We start from the raw sequence: 23,007 nt of genomic DNA, 5'->3' as shown, positions 1-23,007 counted from the left end.
TGACACATAATAAGCGCTTAAAAAATGCCATAAAAATTGCTATTTATTGAGCGCTTAGAACAGCGCCTGGCACATAATAAGTGCTTAACAAATGCCATTAAAAAATCATTGATATTTACTGAGCACTTAGAACAGTGCCTGGCACATAATAAGTCTTAACAAATGCCATTTAAAAAATCATTGATACTTACTGAGTACTTAGAACAGTGCCTGGCACATAATGTCTTAACAAATGCCATTTAAAAAATCATTGATACTTACTGAGCACTTAGAACAGTGCCTGGCACATAATAAGTGCTTAACTTATGAGAAGCAGCGTGGCTCAGTGGAAAGAGTGCGGGCTTGGGAGTCAGAGGTCATGGGTTCGAATCCTGGCTCAGCCACTTAGCTGTGTGACCTTGAGCAAGCCACTTAACTTCTCTGTGCCTCAGTTACCTCATCTGTAAAAGGGGGATTAAGACTGTGAGCCCCCCGTGGGACAACCTGATCACCTTGTATTCCCCCAGTGCCTAGAACAGTGCTTTGCACATAGTAAGCACTTAACAAATACCATTATTATTATTATTAACAAATGCCATTAAAAAAATCATTGATACTGAGCGCTTAGAACAGTGCCTGGCACATAATAAGTGCTTAACAAATGCCATTAAAAAAAATCATTGATATTTACTGAGCGCTTAGAACAGTGCCTGGCACATAATAAGTGCTTAACAAATGCCATTAAAAAAATCATTGATATTTATTGAGTGCTTAGAACAGTGCCTGGCACATAATAAGTGTTTAACAAATCCCATTAAAAAAATCATTGATATTTACTGAGCGCTTAGAACAGTGCCTGGCACATAATAAGTGCTTAACAAATGCCATTAAAAGAATCATTGATACTTAACTGAGCGCTTAGAACAGTGCCTGGCACATAATAAGTGCTTAACAAATGCCATTAAGAAAATCATTGATACTTACTGAGCGCTTAGAACAGTGCCTGGCACATAATAAGTGTTTAACAAATGCCATTAAAAAAATCATTGATATTTATTGAGTGCTTAGAACAGTGCCTGGCACATAATAAGTGCTTAACTTATGAGAAGCAGCATGGCTCAGTGGAAAGAGTGTGGGCTTGGGAGTCAGAGGTCATGGGTTCGAATCCCTGCTCAGCCACTTAGCTGTGTGACCTTGGGCAAGCCACTTAACTTCTCTGTGCCTCAGTTACCTCATCTGTAAAAGGGGGATCAAGACTGTGAGCCCCCCGTGGGACAACCCGATCACCTTGTATTCCCCCAGAGCCTAGAACAGTGCTTTGCACATAGTAAGCGCTTAACAAATACCATCATCATTATTATTATTATTAACAAATGCCATTAAAAAAATCATTGATATTTACTGAGCGCTTAGAACAGTGCCTGGCACATAATAAGTGCTTAACAAATGCCATTAAAAAAATCATTGATATTTACTGAGCGCTTAGAACAGTGCCTGGCACATAATAAGTCTTAACAAATGCCATTAAAAAAATCATTGATACTTACTGAGTGCTTAGAACAGTGCCTGGCACATAATAAGTGCTTAACAAATGCCATTAAAAAAAATCATTGATACTTACTGAGCGCTTAGAACAGTGCCTGGCACATTATGTCTTAACAAATGCCATTAAAAAAATCATTGATACTTACTGAGCGCTTAGAACAGTGCCTGGCACCTAATAAGTCTTAACAAATGCCATTAAAAAAATCACTGATACTTACTGAGCGCTTAGAACAGCGCCTGGCACATACTGAGTGCTTAACAAATGCCATTAAAAAAATCATTGATATTTACTGAGCGCTTAGAACAGTGTCTGGCACATAATGAGTGCTTAACAAATGCCATTAAAAAAATAATTGATATTTACTGAGCACTTAGAACAGTGCCTAGCACATAGTGAGTGCTTAACAAATGCCATTAAAAAATAATTGATATTTACTGAGCGCTTAGAACAGTGCCTAGCACATAGTGAGTGCTTAACAAATGCCATTAAAAAAATTGATATTTACTCATTCATTCATTCAATCATATTTATTGAGCGTTTACAGTGTGCAGAGCACTGTACTAAGCGCTTGGAAAGTACAATTTGGCAACAAATAGAGACAATCCCTGCCCACAACCGGCTGAGCGCTTACTGTGAACTTACTGGTAAGTGAATCCAGGCCAAATCTAATGACTGTGGACTGTAAGTTCGTTGTGGGCAGGGAATGTGTCCGTTTACTGTTATATTGTACTCTCCTAAGCGGTTAGTACAGTGCTGTGCACATAGTAAGTGCTCAACATGTGATTGAAAATGTTGAATTTCACACACACTTGCCCAAGTCCTGCCGATCAAACAAGCAACAGCATTTACTGAGCGCTCACAGTGTTCGGCATGCTCAGTGAGTACAGCTAGACTGCACGTTTTGCCGGCTGTGTGACCTTGGGCAAGTCACTCAACTTGTCTGTGCCTCAGTCTCCCACCTGTAAAATGGGGATTTGATTCGTTCAGTTACTCAATCGTATTCATCGTGAGCTGGCTGTGTGCAGAGCACTGTACTAAATGCTTGGGAGAGTCCAATAGAACAATAGACAAGCCCGCAACAAGCTCACAGTCTAGACATTCAGTCCCAGAGTGAGTCTAGCCAGTAAGCCTTGCTTGCTCTGTGATCTCGGGCAAGTCACTTAACTTGTCTGTGCCTCATGTTTCCCACCTGTAAAATGGGGATTCAATCCTTGGTCTCCCTCCCATTCGGCCTTTGCTTTCCCTACATAGGGTGGCAGGGACTATGTCTGACTGTAATCAATCAATCAATCAATCATATTTATTGAGCGCTTACTATGTGCAGAGCACTGTACTAAGCGCTTGGGAAGTACAAATTGGCAACATATAGAGACAGTCCCTACCCAACAGTGGGTTCACAGTCTAAAAGGGGGAGACAGAGAACAAAACCAAACCTACTAACAAAATAAAATAAATAGAATAGATATGTACAAGTAAAATAAATAAATAAATATATAGAGTAATAAATATGTACAAACATATGTACAAGTAAAATAAATAAATAAATAAAGAGTAATAAATATGTACAAACATATATACATATATACAGGTGCTGTGGGGAAGGGAAGGAGGTAAGACGGGGGGATGGAGGAGGGAGAGAGGAAGGAGGAAGGCCACATGTCCGCTGTGTGACCTTGGGCAAGTCACTTAACTTCGCAGAGCCTCAGTTCCCTCATCTGTAAGCCCATTGTGGGCAGGGAATGCAGCTGTTGACTGTTGTGTTGTCCTCCCTGGAGTCCTTAGTCCAGTGTTCTGCACTCGGTAAGTCAATCAATCGCATTTATTGAGCGCTTACTGTGTACAGAGCACTGTACTAAGTGCTTGGGAAGTCCAAGTTGGCAACATATAGAGACAGTCCCTACCCAACAGTGGGCTCACAGTCTAAAAGAGGACTCGGTAAGTGCTTAATAACAAAAATTATTATTATTATTCATTAATTCAATTTTATTTATTGAGTGCTTACTGTGTGCAGGGCACTGCACTAAGCGCTTGGGAAGTCCAAGTTGGCAACACGTAGAGACGGTCCCTACCCAACAGTGGGCTCACAGTCTAGAAGGGGGAGACAGACAACAAAACAAAACATATTAACCAAGTAAAATAAATGGAATAAATCTGTACAAGTAAAATCAATCAATAAATAGAGTAATAAGTCTGTACAAACATATATACATATATCCAGGTGCTGTGGGGAGGGGAAGGAGGTAAGGCGGGGGGGATGGGGAGGGATGATTTGTCGATCAATCAATCAATCAATTGTATTTATTGAGTGCTTGCTGTGTGCAGAGCACTGTACTAAGCGCTTGGGAAGTCCAAGTTGGCAACATCTAGAGACGGTCCCTCCCCACCAGTGGGCTCACAGTCTAAAAGGGGGAGACAGAGAACAAAACCAAACGTACTAACAAAATAAAATAAATAGAATAGATATGTACAAGTAAAATAAATGGAGTAATAAATTTGTCCTGTCCCAAGCGCTTAGTCCAGTGCTGTGCACACAGTCGGCGCTCAGTGAATCCGGTGGAATGAGTGGATAAAGTAGAAATCCTCAGTGCGGGCTGGGTGGCGAGCGGCTGGGTCCCCCGGCGGGTGGCAGGGCGCCGGGCCCGTAGTGAGCGCCCAGCCGGGGGGCTGGGGGCTAACGGCTGGGGCTGGGGCGGGGTCAGAGGTCAGGGCGCGGGGGCCGGGAGAGGAGAGGAGAGGAGAGGAGAGGAGAGGAGCGGGCTGGGCGGGAGAGGGTTCCTGGGTCCCCGGGTCCCCGGGTTCCTGGGTCCCCGGCCGGCCGGCCTCTGTCGGGATGTTTTTCCTGCTGGCCGTGCTGCTGGGCGGGGGGACAACCGGTGAGTGGCCGGGGACGGGCCCGGGCCCGGGGGAGGGCCAAGGGGTTAGGCCTGCCGCCTCCTCCTCCTCCTCCTCCTGCTCCTCCTCCTCCTCCTCTTCTCCTCCTTTTCTTCCTCCTCCTCGTCTGTCCTCCTCCTTCTCTCCTCCTCCTCCTCCATTTCTCCTCCTCCTCCTCTCCTCCTGCTCTTCTACCTCCTCCTCTTCTCCTCCTTTTTCTCCTCCTTCTCTTCTATCCTCCTCCTCTTCTATCCTCCTCTCTTCCTCCTCTTCTCCTTTTCTCCGCCTCTTCTCTTCCTTCTCTTCTCCTCTCCCTCTTTCTCACCCTCCTCCTCCTCTTCTCCCCTCCCCTCCTCCTCTTCTATCCTCCTCTCTTCCTCCTCTTCTCCTTTTCTCCGCCTCTTCTCTTCCTTCTCTTCTCCTCTCCCTCTTTCTCACCCTCCTCCTCCTCTTCTCCCCTCCCCTCCTCCTCTTCTTCTCACCCCCTCCTCCTCTTTCTCTTCTCCTCCTGCTCTTCTACCTCCTCCTCTTCTCCTCCTGCTCTTCTACCTCCTCCTCTTCTCCTCCTCCTTTTTCTCCTCCTTCTCTTCCATCCTCCTCTTCTATCCTCCTCTCTTCCTCCTTCTTCTCCTCCTTCTTCTCCTCCTCTTCTCTTCCTTCTCTTCTCCTCATCCTCCCCTTCCTCTTTCTTACCCTCCTCCTCCTCCCATCCTCTTCTCCTCTTCCTCCTCCTCCTCCTCCTCCTTCTCTTCCTCTTCCCCCTCCTCCTCCTTCTCTTCTTCTCCTCCTCCTCTTCCTCCTCCTCCTCTCCCTCCTCCTCCTTCTCTTCCTCCTCCTCTTCCCTCTCCTCCCCCTCCTCTCCTCCTCCTCCTCCTCTTCTCCTGTTCCTCTCCTCTCCCTCTTCTCTTCCTCCTCCTCCTCATCTTCCCCCTTCCCCCTGATGGACCTGCCCCCACCCCCACCCCCACCCCCGGCCGGGGGGCTTCTGGCTTCTCCCTCCACTACCTCCCTCCTTTCCCGGCCTCCCCCCCGTTCTCACCCTTCCTGACCCCCCTTTTGGTTCCCCCCCCCCCTTAGTTCTCTCTCCCCTCCCACTAGCCTCCCTCCCCCTCTTCCTGGCCCTCCCTTCCTGCCCCCCCTTAGTTCTCCCTCCCCCTCTTCCTGGCCTCCCCCCGCCCCCCAACTGCCTCTCTTCCTCCTTTCAAAACCCTGTTGAGAGCTCACCTCCTCCAGGAGGCCTTCCCACACTCAGCCCCCTCCTTCCTCACCCCCTCACCCTACCTCCTTCCCCTCCCCACAGCACCTGGATATATGTTTGTACAGATTGATTACTCTATTTTACTTGTACATATTTACTATTCTATTTACTTTGTTAATGTGTTTCGTCGGCTGTCTCCCCCCTTCTAGACTGTGAGCCCGCTGTTGGGTAGGGACCATCTCTATATGTTGCCAACTTGTACATCCCAAGCATTTAGTATAGTGCTCTGCACACAGTAAGCGCTGAATAAGTACGATTGAATGAATGAATGAACTGGCAGACTCCTTCCCCCCCTTCCTGGCTCTTCACCCACCCACCCACCTGCTGGCCTCCCCCTCTCCTTCATTCATTCATACATCCTGCCCCCTCACTCCCCCTCTTCCTGCCCCCCACATGCCAGCCTCCCTCTCCCTCCTGGTGGTCCCCCCCCCCCCCCCAGCAACGTTGGCCTCCTGGCCTCCTCCCTCCCCCCTCTAACCTCCATCCAACATCAGCCTCCCCCCCAACACAGGCCTCAGGCCGGCACTAACTCAGTGGAGCCCACACCCAGGCCTTGCTGAAAGCGGGCATCATCAGCAGGCGGGCATCAGCGTGGCTCAGTGGAAAGAGCCCGGGCTTTGGAGTCAGAGGCCATGGGTTCGAATTCCAGCTCCGCCACATGTCTGCTGTGTGACCTTGGGCAAGTCACTTAACTTCTCTGAGCCTCAGTTCCCTCATCTGTAAAATGGGGATTAACTGTGAGCCCCACGTGGAACAACCTGATCACATTATATCCCCCCAGAGCTTAGAACAGTGCTTTGCACATAGTAAGCGCTTAACAAATGCCATTATTATTATTATTATTATTATTATTATTATCAACCTACCACGAGCTGTCGAGCTTCAGTAGGGGGCCGCTGGAGGAGGAGGAGGAGGAGGGAGGGGGACAGCGGAAGGCAGAGCTAGAGTTTGGGTGGACCGAATTATTTTGAAAACTCTTTGCAAAACTCCACCAGCTAAAATTAACCCAGGCTCCGTCCTTCCTCATTCTTGCCACTGAAGAAATGGAACACCCCCCCGCCCCACCCTCCACCCCTCCTTTTTCCTTACCTTATGACTTGTGGTTTGCCATTATCTGCTTATGGCCCCTGCCACACCTCAATATGCTTGTCCGCCGCTGCCCTCAGCTCTGGCAGCTTTTAACGTCTCCATGAGGGATCAAATTATCCTCTTTTGTGCCTACCGAAGATCACCATCGTCAATAGGAGCGAGAATAAGGTAGCTGTAACAGATGGCCAGCTGGCACTAGAAATGTCCATCAGTGGTATTTATTGAGCTCTGACTATGGGTAGAGCACTTGGGAGCAACAGAGTTGGTTGTTGTGATCGCCCCCCACAAGGGGATTACAGTCTAAAAGGGGGAGACGGATATTAATCAGTCAATCAATCAATCAATCAATCGTATTTATCGAGCGCTTACTATGTGCAGAGCACTGTACTAAGCGCTTGGGAAGTACAAGTTGGCAACCTATAGAGACAGTCCCTACCCAACAGTGGGCTCACAGTCTAAAAGGGGGAGACAGAGAACAAAACCAAACATGCTAACAAAATAAAATAAATAGAATAGATATGTACATACATCGAAGAGCCCCCTTCCCTCCAGGGCGCATGCGCGCTGCTAAATAGAGTAATAAATATGTACAAACATATATACATGTATACAGGTGCTGTGGGGAAGGGAAGGAGGTAAGATGGGGGGATGGAGAGGGGGATGAGGGGCAGAGAGTCACGTGCTCCAAAAAACCGTCGCCCCAACGCATCACCCACTATAATCTATATTAAAATAGATTAGGAATGGGAGAAATAGAGTATTCACTCCATAATAAATACGATTGATTGATTGATTGATGGTTAAGGTCTTTTTTCATGAGGCCTTTTCAGATTAGCTCAATTTTACTGTATATAAAATGCCCCAGAAGCCACCAGCCCTTGGGTAGATCTCCATAAACCATGAATATATCTGGGTAATCTGGGGGCAGTTATTTAGGCTTTTAGACTGTGAGCCCACTGTTGGGTAGGGACTGTCTCTATATGTTGCCAACTTGTACTTCCCAAGCGCTTAGTACAGTGCTCTGCTCACAGTAAGCGCTCAATAAATAAGTACGATTGACTGATTGATTGATTGAAGACGGGAAATGTGTCTACCAACTCTGTTCATTCATTCATTCAATCTTATTTATTGAGCGGTTACTGTGTGCAGAGCACTGTATTGTTGTGTTGTACTCCCCCAAGTGATTAGTACAGTGCTCTGCACACAGTAAGTGCTTCATAAATCCATCTATTGATTGAATGGAGGGACAGCCAAGCACCGTATTAAGTGCTTGGGAGAGTACAATACAGCTGCTAGATACAATCTCTGCTCTCAAAGAACTTCCAGTCAAACAGGGAGAGACAGACATTGGAATAAATTGCGGGTTAGGGAAGCACCTGGAGTAATGAGACAAATATCCTCTCAGCCTTGGTTTTCCTAAGACCTGAAGGGCTGTATCCATTTCTGTTTGTCCTCACATGAAACCGCTCCATTTCCCTAACCATCTTGGTCCCACTTCTCTGCACTCTCTCCTGCGGTATCATTTTTAAGTTATAATGAACGGACAACGAATACATGTAATAAAGAATGGACTCTCAATTCATTGGGTAAAGCCTCCTGGAAGAAGTGGGATTTCAGGAGGTTTTGGGGTTTTTTTGATGAGTTGAAGGGGGAGTGAGCTCTAGACAAGAGGAAGGCTACGAGTCAGGGGTCGTAGGACCCCCTGGGAGAACCGAGAGCAAGGTACGGTGAGAAAGCGAGTTTGGGCGAAATGGAGAGGGTATGCTGGGGTGTAGTAGGAGAAGAGAATTGATAGGTAAGAGAGAGAGAACAGGTAGAGTGCTTTAAATTTTCTGTTTGACGCAACGGAGTTTTTGAGGAGTGGAGAGGCATATACAGAATGACATTTTGGAAGCAGTGATCCGAACCGCAGATTAGGGGGAAGAGGGCAGAGGCTGGAGGCAGCAAGACCAGTGAGGAAGCTGATACAGAAGTCAATCAATCAATCAGTCAATCAATCGTATTTATTGAGCGCTTGCTGTGTGCAGAGCACTGTACTAAGCGCTTGGGAAGTACAAGTTGGCAACGTAAAGTCAACCCTGGATATCATAAGCACCCGGACCCTGAGGTGGTGGCAGTTAGGATGGAAAGGAAAGGGCAGATCTCGCCCATGTCCTGCTTGGAACACCCTCCCTCCTCATATCCTACAGACAATGACACTCCCCCCACCTCAAATCCTTACTGAAGGCCCATCTCCTCCAAGAGGCCTTCCCTGACGAAGCCCTCTTTTCCTCTTCTCCCAATCCCTTCTACATCACCTTGACTCACTCCCTTTATTCATCCCCCCCCCCCAGCCCCACAGCGCTTACGTACGCATCTGTAATTTTATTTATTTATATGAATGTCTGCCTCCCCCTCTAGGCGGTAAGCTCGCTGTGGGCAGGGAACGTGTCTGTTATATTGTATTCTCCCAAGTGCTTAGTACAGTGCTCTGCACACATTAAGCGCTCAGTAAATGCAGTTGACTGACTGCCCGGCTGGGAAATGTTGTGACGGGGAAACTGACAAGATTTAGCAACAGACTGGATGTGAGCTGAGAGCTAAGAATCAAAGATAATGCCAAGACTGTGGGCATTTGAACCAGGGAGGAGGCTGTTGGCGTCGGGAGAGAGATCGGTTTTGTGGGGAGAGAAAGGGATGAGGGTGAGATGGCTGGCCAGGAGGCTGTGATCGGAGAAGGGGATTTCAGAGTAGGTGAGTTTAGAAATGATCCAGGGGTGAGGGATGATGAGATCAAGTGTGCGCATCTAAGTTGGTGTGTGGGTGAGGTGGGTTGGAGCAGGAGGTCTGCGCATTAGAGGAAGCGGGTGGCTGAGAGGTTCTCGGGAATATCCATGTGGTTATCGAAGTCCCCAAAAATCAATATAGCAGAGAAGGAAGGAAAGAAAAGCATCAAAATGGTACCCATGTTCATTGCTTTCCAACCTTTTTGGCAAGGGCGCACACTCCCACGGATAAGTGATCTTGGAGTGGGGAAGAAGAATTGCCAGGCCATTCTGCATCATTCCTCTCACCCTCTTCCCCGCCCCTCTGGAAAACAGAGGGGAAAAGGTGGTCCTTTATCTGTCAGTCAGTCAATTGTATTCACTGTGCGCTTACTGTGGGCAGAGCACTGTACTAAGCACTTGAGAGAGTACAATATAACAGAGAAACATCGTGGCTTAGTGGATAGGGCTCGGGCTTGGGAGTCAGAAGGATCTGGGTTCTAATTCCATCTCTGTCGTGTGACAACTTCTCTGGGCCTCAGTTATCTCATCTGTAAAATGGGGATTAAGACTGGGAGCCCCATGTGGGACAGGGGCTGGGTCCAACCTGATTAACTTGTATCTACCCCAGTGCTCAGAACAGTTAAGCACAGTAAGTGCTTAACCACGATTATTATTATTACCATTATTGATAATAATAATGATAACAGACACATTCCCTGCCCTCAACGAGCTGTGCAGAGTCATGGTCCTCAGTTTGAGGTGCCGGCTTCTTTGACTTCACACATGCACGCGTGCAGTCCCCTAGTAAAGGAGCACACCTGCAGATTCATGGTGAAATCAAAGGTGATTGTGCACAAAAATCCTTGGGATGGACTCCAAGTTTTCTAAAAACTAGCTTTGAAAGGGAATCCATACTCTAGATTGAAAACTGGGGTGCCAGCAGAAGTAGCTCATTTACTTCCTGGGAGTAATTTGTGTACCAAGGGAGCCTGGCATCAGCGTCGTTGATAGGAAATCTGAATTTAAACTTGAATCACTAAACTCTGTCTTTAATTTACTGGCAAAAAAGTAGAGATTTTAGTATTGCCAAGTGCGGGGAGAAAAGCAAGTCAAAGAGTTTTGGAAAATCTGAATTTTAATCTGCTACAATTATTTTTTTCCCCAAGATAGTACTTCTTAGAAATAAATTTCCCTCAAAAGATTTTCCTCATATTTTCTTTTAAATCCTGTCTTTTCAAAAACGTGTAGACAATTAGGAAGTGCTGGTGTATTTGAAGACAGTACATAAAGCTTTTGTTCATTTGAAGCGAACTGGGTTTGTTCTTGGCTGCAATTTAATTTGCTGCCCACCTTTAAACCAGACAGGACCCATGCTAACATAGAAACAGCAAATCCTCAAGGCAGCCACTTTGCTGTGGATACCCACAAATCAGGTCAATTGTGGGCATGCCGGTCCTTAAATTTTTAAGGCATCTCTTCATTTAGAACATTATTATTTCCCTGCTAGGACTTGAGACTGGCAGATCAGGTATTGGTGAGAAGCCACAGGGTGAAAGGAGAGCTAAATGAGTTCCCAATCTTTTCCTCAGAGCCCCTTTTACTCTATAATAGTACCATATTAAAATAGCCCATCAGTTCCACAAGCAAGGCAAATCTTTGTGGGGTATCCATCCCACCCCTTGAGTCCTTTCTTCCTATTCCCAGCATCTTTTCCCTGTCTCCATCATCATTTTACAGTCATCTTCTCCTACCTTCTTTCCACCGCCTCATCTCTCCACCTTCCTCTGCTTTCTCTGGAGATGGGCTGAAGTCTTCATTATATAGGTTCATATAGGTACCTCGCTGTGTTTATCTCCGGCCTCCTTCTGCTACAGGCTCCGGCAATTAAGACTACTCTTAATCAGCAACCCTTCATGATCCCTGAAGTGAAAAAAAAAAAATCTCCAGGGTTTGGGGTTGCTTATTTACCAGGGACAGACTGTTCATAAAGATAACAGGGTTCATAGCTAGCCTTCCCTTTTATTTTGCAGCAGCTTTCCATCATGACCCCAGACCTGGTTTTGGAGAGGAAGGCAGAGGAAGAAAGCCAATCACCTGACTTTACTATTAACTCCAAAATCTCAGAGTTTTTCCATAGGGAGGAGTTCCAGAACTCAGCCGGAATTAATCGAGCCCAGACACCGGGCAGGTCTTTGCTATGGGAGAGGAATGGGGTTATTTAGACTCTGGAGAGAAATAATCAGATCTATATACTAATCGAGTGAAACGTCAATCAATATTATTTATTGAGAACCTTTTGTGTGCAGACTGCCGAGACTTAAGGAAGAGTGGCAAAAATGATTTAGGTGTCTTTAATTTCTCATCTCGTTGTGGGCAGGGAATGTGTCCATTTGTTGTTACATTGTAATAATAATAACGGCATTTGTTAAGCGCTTACTATGTGCAAAGCACTGTTCTAAGCGCTGGGGAGGATACAAGGTGATCAGGTTGTCCCACGTGGGGCTCACAGTCTTCATCCCCATTTTACAGATGAGATAATGAAGGCCCAGAGAAGTTAAGTGACTTGCCCAAAGTCACACAGCTGGGAATTGGCGGAGCTGGGATTTGAACCCATGACCTCTGACTCCAGAGCCCGGGCTCTTTCCACTGAGCCACGCTGCTTTTCTCCCAGGTGGTCAGTACAGTGCTTTGCACACAGTAAGCGCTTAATAAATGCAATCGAATGAATGAATTCATCTATATGGACAGTTTTATGCAATTTGTAATGCTACTATGTTGAAAAATATGGATAAGGTTTTTGTGTGAAGTGCATTTTAGAACTGGTTTGTGGTAGTGAGTTGAAAGTGACTGGTCCCTAAGTTTGGAAATCTTAGGAGATTGCTCAGAATCCACTCTATCCCAACTGTCTTCTGAATAGGATACTGCCCTGCTCCCCCCGAGAAAACCCCCCACTATTTTTCAGATTTACAGCTTTATAGGATTCACAAAAGGTAATTTAATCTGGCAAGTTCCGTTGTCATGAGCAGTTGGAGGTGCAACTCGCCAATGTGACAAGTGACAGCGCATTTCATTTTCCAGACCAGCAGCTGTTTTCATGCAGAACTGAAGTTTGTAAGTAAACGGAGTCTGATATTCCAGGGGCGTATGTGTGTTTCATCGCTTCTTTCTTTTTTTTCATAACCGTCTAGATGGAAGCCTCTGTTTTTTGAATCCCTCTCACTGTGCAAAAAGCAGAGTGGCACTCGCAAAGCGGGAAAGTACAGACAAGGTGGAAGCACCTTCAGAGGCGGAGGAGATTGTGATGGTCACACCTATACCAGATTCCACGCCACCCCCTCAACAAATATTAGGAATAGAAGGATCAACAGGTAAGCCAACAAATACCTTGAGGATTAGAATTAGCCCGAGGAACCCTTAGAGTGGTGTTTCACGCACAGTAAGTGCTCAATAAATATGACTGAATAAATGAATAGACCCTGATTTCTCTTTAATCCAGACCCCTCAAAGATCCCTGTCTCCCTTCCCTGGGATTACAATGGCCATTCCCAAAGGGGAGGTCCAAACCGGCCTCGAAGCAGTCCGCCCCTGTGAACGGGAGAGTTGGTGGTCGGATTTGAGGCTGATGGTATTTGTTAAGCGCTTACTGTGTGCCAAACACTGTTCAAAGTGCTGGGGTAATAATAATAATAATAATAATAATAATGATGATAGCATTTATTAAGCACTTACTGTGTGCCAAACACCGTTCTAAGCGCTGGGGTAATAATAATAATAATGATAGCATTTATTAAGTGCTTACTGTGTGCCAACCACTATTCTAAGCGCTGGGGTAATAATAATAATGATAGCATTTAATAATCGCTTACTATGTGCCAAGCACTGTTCTAAGCGCTGGGGAGGTTACAAGATAATCGGGTTGTCCCACGTGGGGCTCACAGTCTTAATCCCCATTTTACGGATGAGGTAACTGAGGCCCAGAGAAGCGAAGGGACTTGTCCAAAGTCACACAGCTAAGTAGCGGAGTCAGGATTAGAACCCGCGACCTCTGACTCCCAAGCCCGGGCTCTTTCCACTATGCCACGCTGCTTCTCTTGGAAAAGCAACATTTGCCCTTCAAAGAACTGCTGTGGTACATTAGTGGAGCTGTTTCTACACAAAGCGTTGGCAGGAAATGCAAGTAGGGCAAATAATGTAATCATCGGTGGTATTTATTGAGTGCTCCCTATGTGCAGACACTGTCCTAAGCCCTTGGGAGAGTACAATCCAACGGAATTAGCTCACATGCTCTTTTTCTTTTCTCCGACTCCTTTCTATGTTACCCTGACTTGCTCCCTTTGTTCATTTCCCCGACCCAGCCCCACAGCACTAATGTCCATCTCTGTAGTTTATTTATTTATATTAATGCCTGTCTCCTCCCTTCTGGACTGTAAGCTCACTGTGGGCAGGGAAAGTATCTGTTTATTGTTGCCTTGTACTCTCCCAAGCGCTTAGAACACAGCTCCGCACAAAGTAAGTGCTCAATAAGCACGATTGAATGAATGAATGAATGAATGAATTTACCGTCTAAAGGGAAAGACCTACATTGATATAAAGAAATGCATTCATTCATTCAATCGTATTTATTGAGTGCTTACTGTGTGCAGAGCACTGTACTAAGCGCTTGGGAAAGAAATGATTTATAGTAGCGAGTTGAAAGATAGGTACAAAAGTGCCGAGAGGCCGAAGGTGGGGGCAACCATCAAATGTCCAAAGGTCACAGATCCAAGTGAATGGAGGATGCAGAAGGGAGAGGGAGGGCTTAATTGGGGAAGGTTTCTTGGAGGAGATGTGACTTTAATATGCTTTGAACCTAAGAGGTGTCACTTTAGACTGTGAGTTCCCTCTAGACTGTAAGCTCCTCGTAGGCAGGAATGTGTCTGTTTATTGTTATATCGTATTCTCCCAAGCACTTAGTACAATGCCCTGTATGCAGTAAGCGCTCAATAAATACAACTGAATGAATGAAAGTGGCAGGCCCAGCTTCTCGGGGACATTGTCTTGGATGTGGTCACCTTAGTCGGCCAGTTTTATTTATTGAGCGCTTACTGTGTGCAGAACACTGTACTAAGTGCTTGGGAAAGAAATGATTTATAGTAGCGAGTTGAAAGATAGGTACAAAAGTGCCAAGAGGCTGAAGGTGGGGGCGACCATCAAATATCCAAAGGTCACAGATCCAAGTGAATGGAGGATGCAGAAGGGAGAGGGAGGGCTTAATTGGGGAAGGTTTCTTGGAGGGGATGTGATCTTAATAATGCTTTGAACCTAAGAGGTGTCACTTTAGACTGTGAGTTCCCTCTAGACTGTAAGCTTCTCGTGGGCAGGAATGTGTCCGTTTATTGTTATATCGTATTCTCTCAAGCACTTAGTACGATGCCCTGCATCCAGTAAGCGCTCAATAAATACGATTGAATGAATGAAAGTGGCAGGCCCAGCTTCTCGGGGACATTGTCTTGGATGTGGTCACCTTAGTCGGCCAGTTTTATTTACTGAGCGCTTACTGTGTGCAGAGCACTGTACTAAGCGCTTGGGAAAGAAATGATTTATAGTAGCGAGTTGGAAGATAGGTACAAAAGTGCCGAGAGGCCGAAGGTGGGGGCGACCAGCAAATGTCCAAAGGTCACAGATCCAAGTGAATGGAGGATGCAGAAGGGAGAGGGAGGGCTTAATTGGGGAAGGTTTCTTGGAGGAGATGTAACTTTAATATGCTTTGAACCTAAGAGGTGTCACTTTAGACTGTGAGTTCCCTCTAGACTGTAAGCTCCTCGTAGGCAGGAATGTGTCTGTTTATTGTTATATCGTATTCTCCCAAGCACTTAGTACAATGCCCTGTATGCAGTAAGCGCTCAATAAATACGACTGAATGAATGAAAGTGGCAGGCCCAGCTTCTCGGGGACATTGTCTTGAATGTGGTCACCTTCGTCGGCCAGTTTTATATATTGAGCGCTTACTGTGTGCAGAGCACTGTACTAAGCGCTTGGGAAAGAAATGATTTATAGTAGCGAGTTGAAAGATAGGTACAAAAGTGCCGAGAGGCCGAAGATGGGGGCGACCATCAAATGTCCAAAGGTCACAGATCCAAGTGAATGGAGGATGCAGAAGGGAGAGGGAGGGCTTAATTGGGGAAGGTTTCTTGGAGGGGATGTGATCTTAATAATGCTTTGAACCTAAGAGGTGTCACTTTAGACTGTGAGTTCTCTCTAGACTGTAAGCTCCTCGTAGGCAGGAATGTGTCCGTTTATTGTTATATCGTATTCTCCCAAGTGCTTAGTACAATGCCCTGTATCCAGTAAGCGCTCAATAAATACAGTTGAATGAATGAAAGTGGCAGGCACAGCTTCTCGGGGACATTGTCTTGGATGTGGTCACTTTAGTCGGCCAGTTGTATTTATTGAGCACTTACTGTGTGCAGAGCACTGTACTAAGCACTTGGGAAAGAAATGATTTATAGTAGCAAGTTGAAAGATAGGTACAAAAGTGCCCAGAGTCTGAAGGTGGGGGCGACCATCAAATGTCCAAAGGTCACAGATCCAAGTGAATGGAGGATGCAGAAGGGAGAGGGAGGGCTTAATTGGGGAAGGTTTCTTGGAGGAGATGTAACTTTAATATGCTTTGAACCTAAGAGGTGTCACTTTAGACTGTGAGTTCCCTCTAGACTGTAAGCTCCTCGTAGGCAGGAATGTGTCCGTTTATTGTTATATCGTATTCTCCCAAGCGCTTAGTACAATGCCCTGTATCCAGTAAGCGCTCAGTAAATACGATTGAATGAATGAAAGTGGCAGGCCCAGCTTCTCGGGGACATTGTCTTGGATGTGGTCACCTTAGTCGGCCAGTTGTATTTATTGAGCACTTACTGTGTGCAGAGCACTGTACTAAGCTCTTGGGAGAGTACACTTTAACAATATAACAGACACATTAGCCCTTCTGGGCCAGGCCTGAGTTTCCAGAACTGTTTTCTGTAGCAGCTGACAATCAATCCATCAGTGGTATTTACTGAGTGCTTACTGTGTACAGAGCGCTGTATATCAAATGCTTGGGAGAGTAAAATACACCGAGTTCGTAAACTCTACCTCCTGACACTGCCTTAGTACGATAACGCTCAGTCCTCAAATCAATCAATCAATCAATTGTATTTATTGAGTGCTTACTATGTGCAGAGCACTGTACTAAGCGCTTGGGAAGTACAAGTTGGCAACATATAGAGACAGTCCCTTCCCAACAGTGGGCTCACAGTCTAAAAATGACAGGAGTGTCCACCCCACAAGCCCACTGTGCCCCGTCGGGAGTGAAAAGCCAGAAACGCAGCCGTGTGAGTTGACTTCTAACCCTGCAGCGGAAAAGAAAAATAGAGGCAACATTGTTCGTGAGCATCAGAATTATTTCCTGAGAGCTTCCGTTTCCATTACACCGTGCCAAAACGCTAGGGGATGTTCAGAGAAGAAAATAATTTTAGATGAGCCCTGTCTTTAAGGAGCCCTCAGATGAGGGAGAAAGGCAAATTTCGGACTAATTAACTGTTGAATATTACGGCTTCCCGTTCCAATAATTACACCCGGGCTTCCTGGCGAGTGAACCACATCCCAGCAGTCCATAAGCAGCATGGCCTGTTGGAAAGAGCTTGGGCCCAGGAGTCCGAGGATCTCATCATCAATCGTATTTATTGAGCGCTTACTATGTGCAGAGCACTGTACTCTGGATCTGGGTTCTAAACCCGGCTCTACTACTTGTCCGCTGTGTGATCTTGGGCAAGTTACTTCACTTCTCTGAGTCTCATTTCCCTCATCTGTAAAACGGGAATTCAATACCGGTTCTCTCTCCTACTTAGACTGTGAGCTCCACGTGGGCTCTGATTACTTCGTATAAACCCCAGTGCTTTGAGTGCTTGGCACACAGTAAGCGCTTTACAAATACTATTGTTATTTATAATAGCAATAATAATAATGTTTATAGACTATCTGAACATTTTAAGCTTAATCAAGTCTAAAGCCCAGCTCCACTTGCCCTCTGCTCCTTTGGGGGAATTTGGGCATTGCAATAATAATAATAATAATAATAATAATAATAATGGCATTTATTAAGCGCTTACTATGTGCAAAGCACTGTTCTAAGCGCTGGGGAGGTTACAATGTGATCAGGTTGTCCCATGGGGGGCTCACAGTCTTAATCCCCATTTTACAGATGAGGTAACTGAGGCACAGAGAAGTGAAGTGACTTGCCCAAAGTCACACAGCTGACAACTGGTGGAGCCGGGATTTGAACCCCTGACCTCTGACTCCAAAGCCCAGGCTCTTTCCACTGAGCCACACTGCTTCTCTAATAATAATAATAATAATGATAGTATTTGTTAAGCACTTTCTATGTGCCAAGCACTGTTCTAAACACTGGTTGCAGATACAAGGTAATCAAGTTGTCCCACATGAGGCTCACAGTCTTAATCCCCATTTTACAGATGAGGTAACTGAGGCCCAGAGAAGTTAAGTGACTTGCCCCAAGTCACACAGCTGGCAAGTCAGATAGCCTGAGATCTCAGAGCCTCTGTGTACCCCAGCCCTCAGGGGAAGGCTGAATGTCAATCAATCCATGACATTTATTAAGTTAATCAGTTAATTAGTCATATTTATTGAGCACTTACGGGATGCAAAGCACTGTACTAAGTGCTTGGGAGAGCTCAATGGCCTTATAGTGTAGAGGGGAGACAGGCATTAATATAAATAAATTGCAGATATGTATGTAAGTGCTGAGGAGTTGAGGGAGGGATGAATAAAGTGTGGAATGGGAGAAGAGGAAATGAGGGGTTAGTTGGAGAATACCTCTTGAAGATTTGCTTTTAATAAGGCTTTGAAGGTGGGGAGACTGATCATCTGTCGGATATCAATCAATCAATCAATTGTATTTATTGAGCACTCACTGTGTGCAGAGCACTGTACTAAGCACTTGGGAAGTACAAGTTGGCAACATATAGAGACAGTCCCTACCCAACAGTGTACTTCCCAAGCACTTAGTACAGTGCTCTGCACACAGTAAGCACTCAATAAATACGATTGATGATGATGATGATAAAAGGGGGAGACAGAGAACAAAACCAAACATACTAACAAAATAAAATAAATAGAATAGAATAAAGCAGATAGAATAAAATAAAGAGGGAGGGCGTTCCAGGCCAGAGGCAGGACGTGGCTGAAAGGGTCAGCAGCGAGACAGACAGAATCGAGGTAACAATGATAATATTAATAATAATAATTGTGGTATTTGTGAAGCACTTGCTCTGTGTCGAGCGCTGCGTTAAACGTTGAGGTAGATTCAAGATCATCAGGTCCCCATGGGGCTCACAGTCTAAGTAGGAGGGATAACAGGTATTGAAACCCCTTTTCACGGATGAGAGAACTGAGGCACAGAGAATAATAATGGTGGTATTTATTAAGTGCTTACTATGCGCCAATCACTGTTCTAAATGCTGGGAGTGAAATGACTTGCCCAAGGTCACACAGCAGGCAAGTGGCGGAGCCGGGATTAGAACCCAAGTGCTTTCGACGCCTAGGGCTGTGATCTATCCATTAGGCCACACTGCTTCTTGAAGTTGGGGATCGAGGCTTCCAGGGCTCCCAGAGAGGATATTTTCACCGACAGGAAGGAGGAAAAACAGCCTCATCAAGCCCAAAAAGAAGTGACTGTTTCAAGGATGATTCCAGTGAAAAAATATATATCATCATCATCATCATCATCAATCGTATTTATGGAGCACTTACTGTGTGCAGAGCACGGTATTAAGCACTTGGGAAGTACAAATTGGCAACATATAGAGACAGTCCCTACCCAACAGTGGGCTCACAGTCTAAAAGGGGGAGACAGAGAACAAAACCAAACATACTAACAAAATAAAATAAATAGAATAGATATGTACAAGTAAAATAAATAAATAAATAGAGTAATAAATATGTACAAACATATATACATATATACAGGTGCTGTGGGGAAGGGCAGGCTCAGTCTAGGAGGTCCAGCCCCAGATAAAATGTCCCGTGTGAAATCTAAGGTTTTATTTTGAAACGATGTACCCACGTGAGCAAAGCCCGTGGATCCAGCCTTGAATTATTGTAACGTTTTGCTTTCCATTTTCGTTTCAGTCCTGGTCCTGATTCATTCCAAGGAGCTCATTCTTAAATGTTTGACTGAAAAGCTGAAGGGGCAGAGAATGCTGGATCCAAAATACCAATGGACCGGTCCCGTCGGCTTGATAACCCCAGGTATATCCGCATCGAGTTTGTCACAGAAATTTCCTTTATGGGACTGGGGTTGGGGCACCGCTGAGCCTGCTGGTGAGGGCACAACCAGCTTAGCTTTTTGTTTTATGGTATTTGTTAATAATAATAAATTTATTTATTTATTTTACTTGTACATATCTATTCTATTTATTTTATTTTGTTAGTATGTTTGGTTTCGTTCTCTGTCTCCCCCTTTTAGACTGTGAGCCCGCTGTTGTGTAGGGACTGTCTCTATATGTTGCCAATTTGTACTTCCCAGCGCTTAGTACAGTGCTCTGCACATAGTAAGCGCTCAATCAATACAATTGATGATGATGATGATGAATAATGCGGGCATTCATTAAGCGCTTACTATGTGCAAAGCACAAAGCACAAAGGAGAGAAGCAAACTGAAGAAGATGCCAATAATAATAGTAAATAATTGTGGTATTTGTCAAGTGCTTACTGTGTGCCAAGCACTGTTCTAAACCCTGGGGAGGTTACAAGGTGATCAGGTTGTCCCACGGTGGGGGGCTCACAGTCTTCATCCCCATTTTACAGATGAGGTAACTGAGGCGCAGAGAATAAGAATAATAATAATAATGATGGCATTTGTTAAGTGCTTACTATGTGCAAAGCACTGTTCTAAGCGCTGGAGAGGTTACAAGGTGATCAGGTTGTCCCACGGCGGGGGGCTCGCAGTCTTCATCCCCATTTTCCAGTTGAGGGAACTGAGGCCCAGAGAAGTGAAGTGACTTTCCCAAAGTCACACAGCTGACAATTGGCGGAGCCGGGATTTGAACCCATGACCTCTGACTCCCAAGCCCGGGCTCTTTCCACTGAGCCACGCTGCTTCTCTTACTTTCCAAGCGCTTAGTACAGCGCTCCGCACATAGTAGGTGCTCAATAAATATGATTGAATGAATGATGGAATGAACGGTCAACCCCCAAACTGCTGCGTGGAGTCATGAGAGCCCTGTCACGATCCAGCTGGGCGTTGGTATCCATTTTATTATGGTATATGTTAAGCGCTTACTATGTACCAGGCACTGTACTAAGCATTTCGGTAAGTACGAGTTAATCAGATCGGACACAGTTCCTATCCCACGTGGAGTTCACAGTCTAAGAAGGAGGGGAAACGGACATGGAGTCCCCATTTTACAGCTGTGAAAGCTGAGGTCCAGAGAAGGTCTGTTAGCATTTGGCAGAGGCGAGATTAGAACCCAGGCCTGGCCTCTTGCTACCAGGCCAAGCTGCTTTTCTAGGATAATGTCATCAATCCTGTCAATCACCTCCTCCTGTCAATCATGCAGGCAGGTTGACATCCCAATTCCCGGGGCAAACTCCGAAACCCTTTGGGGTTTTCAGGCTGCAGCTGGAAAATGATGGCTTTACCCCTCAAACGTTCAGGAAAAACAGGAAATTCTCTTCAGAAACCATTCCTGGTCTGAGCACAATCCGTCCTTCCCTTCAAAGAAGCAAACTGAGATGAGGCTTTTTACCTTTAAGCAATTACCGAGGCTCCATGAAAGTTTTCAGTCCTTTTTGAACAAGGGTTTACTTTACAGTTTTAAAAGGCTTTGTAGTAGGATCATTGCAGTCTTTTATATATCTTTCCAGAATCACAAAGATTTATTGTAACCGATGAAGGAAATCTGGAGTTTTTTAACATTCGTGGAAGTGACTCAGGGAATTATATTTGCACTATTGCCTATACCCATGGAGATGTGCATATAACCACAGAGATTCATTTCCTTGTCTATGGTAAGGGATGCTTTCACTTGGCTGTGGCTTTGAAAAGTTCCTATTTTCCTGCTGTTTTGCCGGTCTGGTTAGAGGGAAAATATTTGCTTAATCCATCAGTGGTATTTATCGAGCGCTTACTACGTGCAGAGCACTGTGCTAAGCACTTGGGAGAGTACAAGTGCTTAGTACTTAGAGAAGCAGTACTTCTCTAAGCAGCACTTCTCTAAGAGTACTTAGAGAAGCAGCGTGGCTCAGTGGAAAGAGCCCGGAAGTCATGGGTTCAAATTCCAGCTCCGCCACGTCAGCTGTGTGACTTTGGACAAGTCACTTCACTTCTCTGGGCCCCAGTTACCTCATCTGTAAAATGGGAATTAAGACTGTGGCCCTGTGGGCCAACCTCATCACCTTGCAACCTCCCCAGCGCTTAGAACAGTGCTTTGCACATAGTAAATGCCTAATAAATGCCATTATTATTATTATTATTCTTATTATTATTATTACAATGTAACGGACTTAGCGGACATGTTCCCTGCCCGTAATGAGCTTAGAAAAATCGGGGCTACAAGTTAGGTAGTTCACCAGATTTGCCCACTTACTAGTAAAGCCACCGTGGGCACCAACTTCATCGGGAAGTAGCCACCAGGGCACTCAAGCTGTGGTGCAGAGTGTATGAAGGTAATCAGGTTGTCCCCCGTGGGGCTCACAGTCTTAATCCCCATTTTACAGATGAGGGAACCGAGGCCCAGAGAAGTTAAGTGACTTACCCAAAGTCACACAGCTGACAACTGGCGGAGCCGGGGTTTGAACCCGTGACCTCGGACTCCAAAGCCCGGACTCTTTCCACTGAGCCACGCTGCTTCTACTGCCTGAGGACAGGGACTGGGTCTTTATCGTACTCTTCCAAGCACCTATTGTAATGCTCTGTGCAAGCCCCTAATATTCATTCAGTCATATTTATTGAACGCATACTGTGTGCAGAGCACTGTAATAAGCGCTCGGGAGAGGACAATATAAAAATAGACACATTCCCTGCCCACGACGAGCTTACAGTCTGAGTTGACAGGGAACGTGCCTGCTAATTCTCTTGTATTGTGTACTCTCCCAATTGCTTGCACATAGTAAGCACTCAATAAATACCACTGATGGATTGTACTCAGTAGGTGCTCAATAAGTACTATTGAGTGATTGAATGAACTTTTCCCCAACTAAGCCCTCATTTCCTCCTTTCCCACTCCTTTCTATGCCACCTTTCTATTTAGATTTGCACCCTTTATTCAACCGTCCCTCAGCCCCACGGCACTTATGTCCATATCTGTAATTTACCTATTTATATTAATGTCAGTTTCCCCCTCTAGACCGGCTCGTTGTGGGCAGGGAACGTGTCCACCAGCTCTGTTATATTGTACTCTCCCCAGCGCTGAACACAGCGCTCACCACACAAATAAGTGCTCAGTAATTATGATTGATTGATTGATTGCTTGATTGACAATCCA

The 23,007-nt window shown here is 45.5% G+C and overlaps 2 protein-coding genes across 3 annotated transcripts in view; one reads left to right on the top strand and one right to left on the bottom strand.

Annotated features, from left to right (window-relative positions):
- LOC119948806 overlaps positions 1-23,007 on the top strand; it is a 54,646-nt gene that overhangs the window by 1,285 nt on the left and 30,354 nt on the right. The window contains exons 3-5 of the mRNA XM_038770295.1: positions 12,679-12,858; positions 19,652-19,771; positions 21,389-21,532. Coding sequence (XP_038626223.1) covers positions 12,679-12,858; positions 19,652-19,771; positions 21,389-21,532 — 444 coding nt within the window. The remainder of the gene's footprint in view (positions 1-12,678; positions 12,859-19,651; positions 19,772-21,388; positions 21,533-23,007) is intronic.
- Positions 1-23,007, bottom strand: part of GLIPR2 (GLI pathogenesis related 2) — a 62,997-nt gene that overhangs the window by 34,821 nt on the left and 5,169 nt on the right. The window contains exon 1 of one of the 2 annotated variants that reach the window (XM_038770529.1): positions 6,521-6,576. The exons of the other annotated variant lie outside the window; for it this stretch is intronic. The gene's annotated coding sequence lies outside the window, so the exon portion shown is untranslated. Of the gene's footprint in view, positions 1-6,520; positions 6,577-23,007 lie in introns of those variants that run through there. 2 annotated transcript variants of the gene reach the window in all.

Source organism: Tachyglossus aculeatus, chromosome X3 (genome assembly GCF_015852505.1).
Source record: "Tachyglossus aculeatus isolate mTacAcu1 chromosome X3, mTacAcu1.pri, whole genome shotgun sequence".
Classification (NCBI taxonomy): Eukaryota; Metazoa; Chordata; class Mammalia; order Monotremata; family Tachyglossidae; genus Tachyglossus; species Tachyglossus aculeatus.
This window is presented reverse-complemented; position numbering and strand designations above follow the sequence as displayed.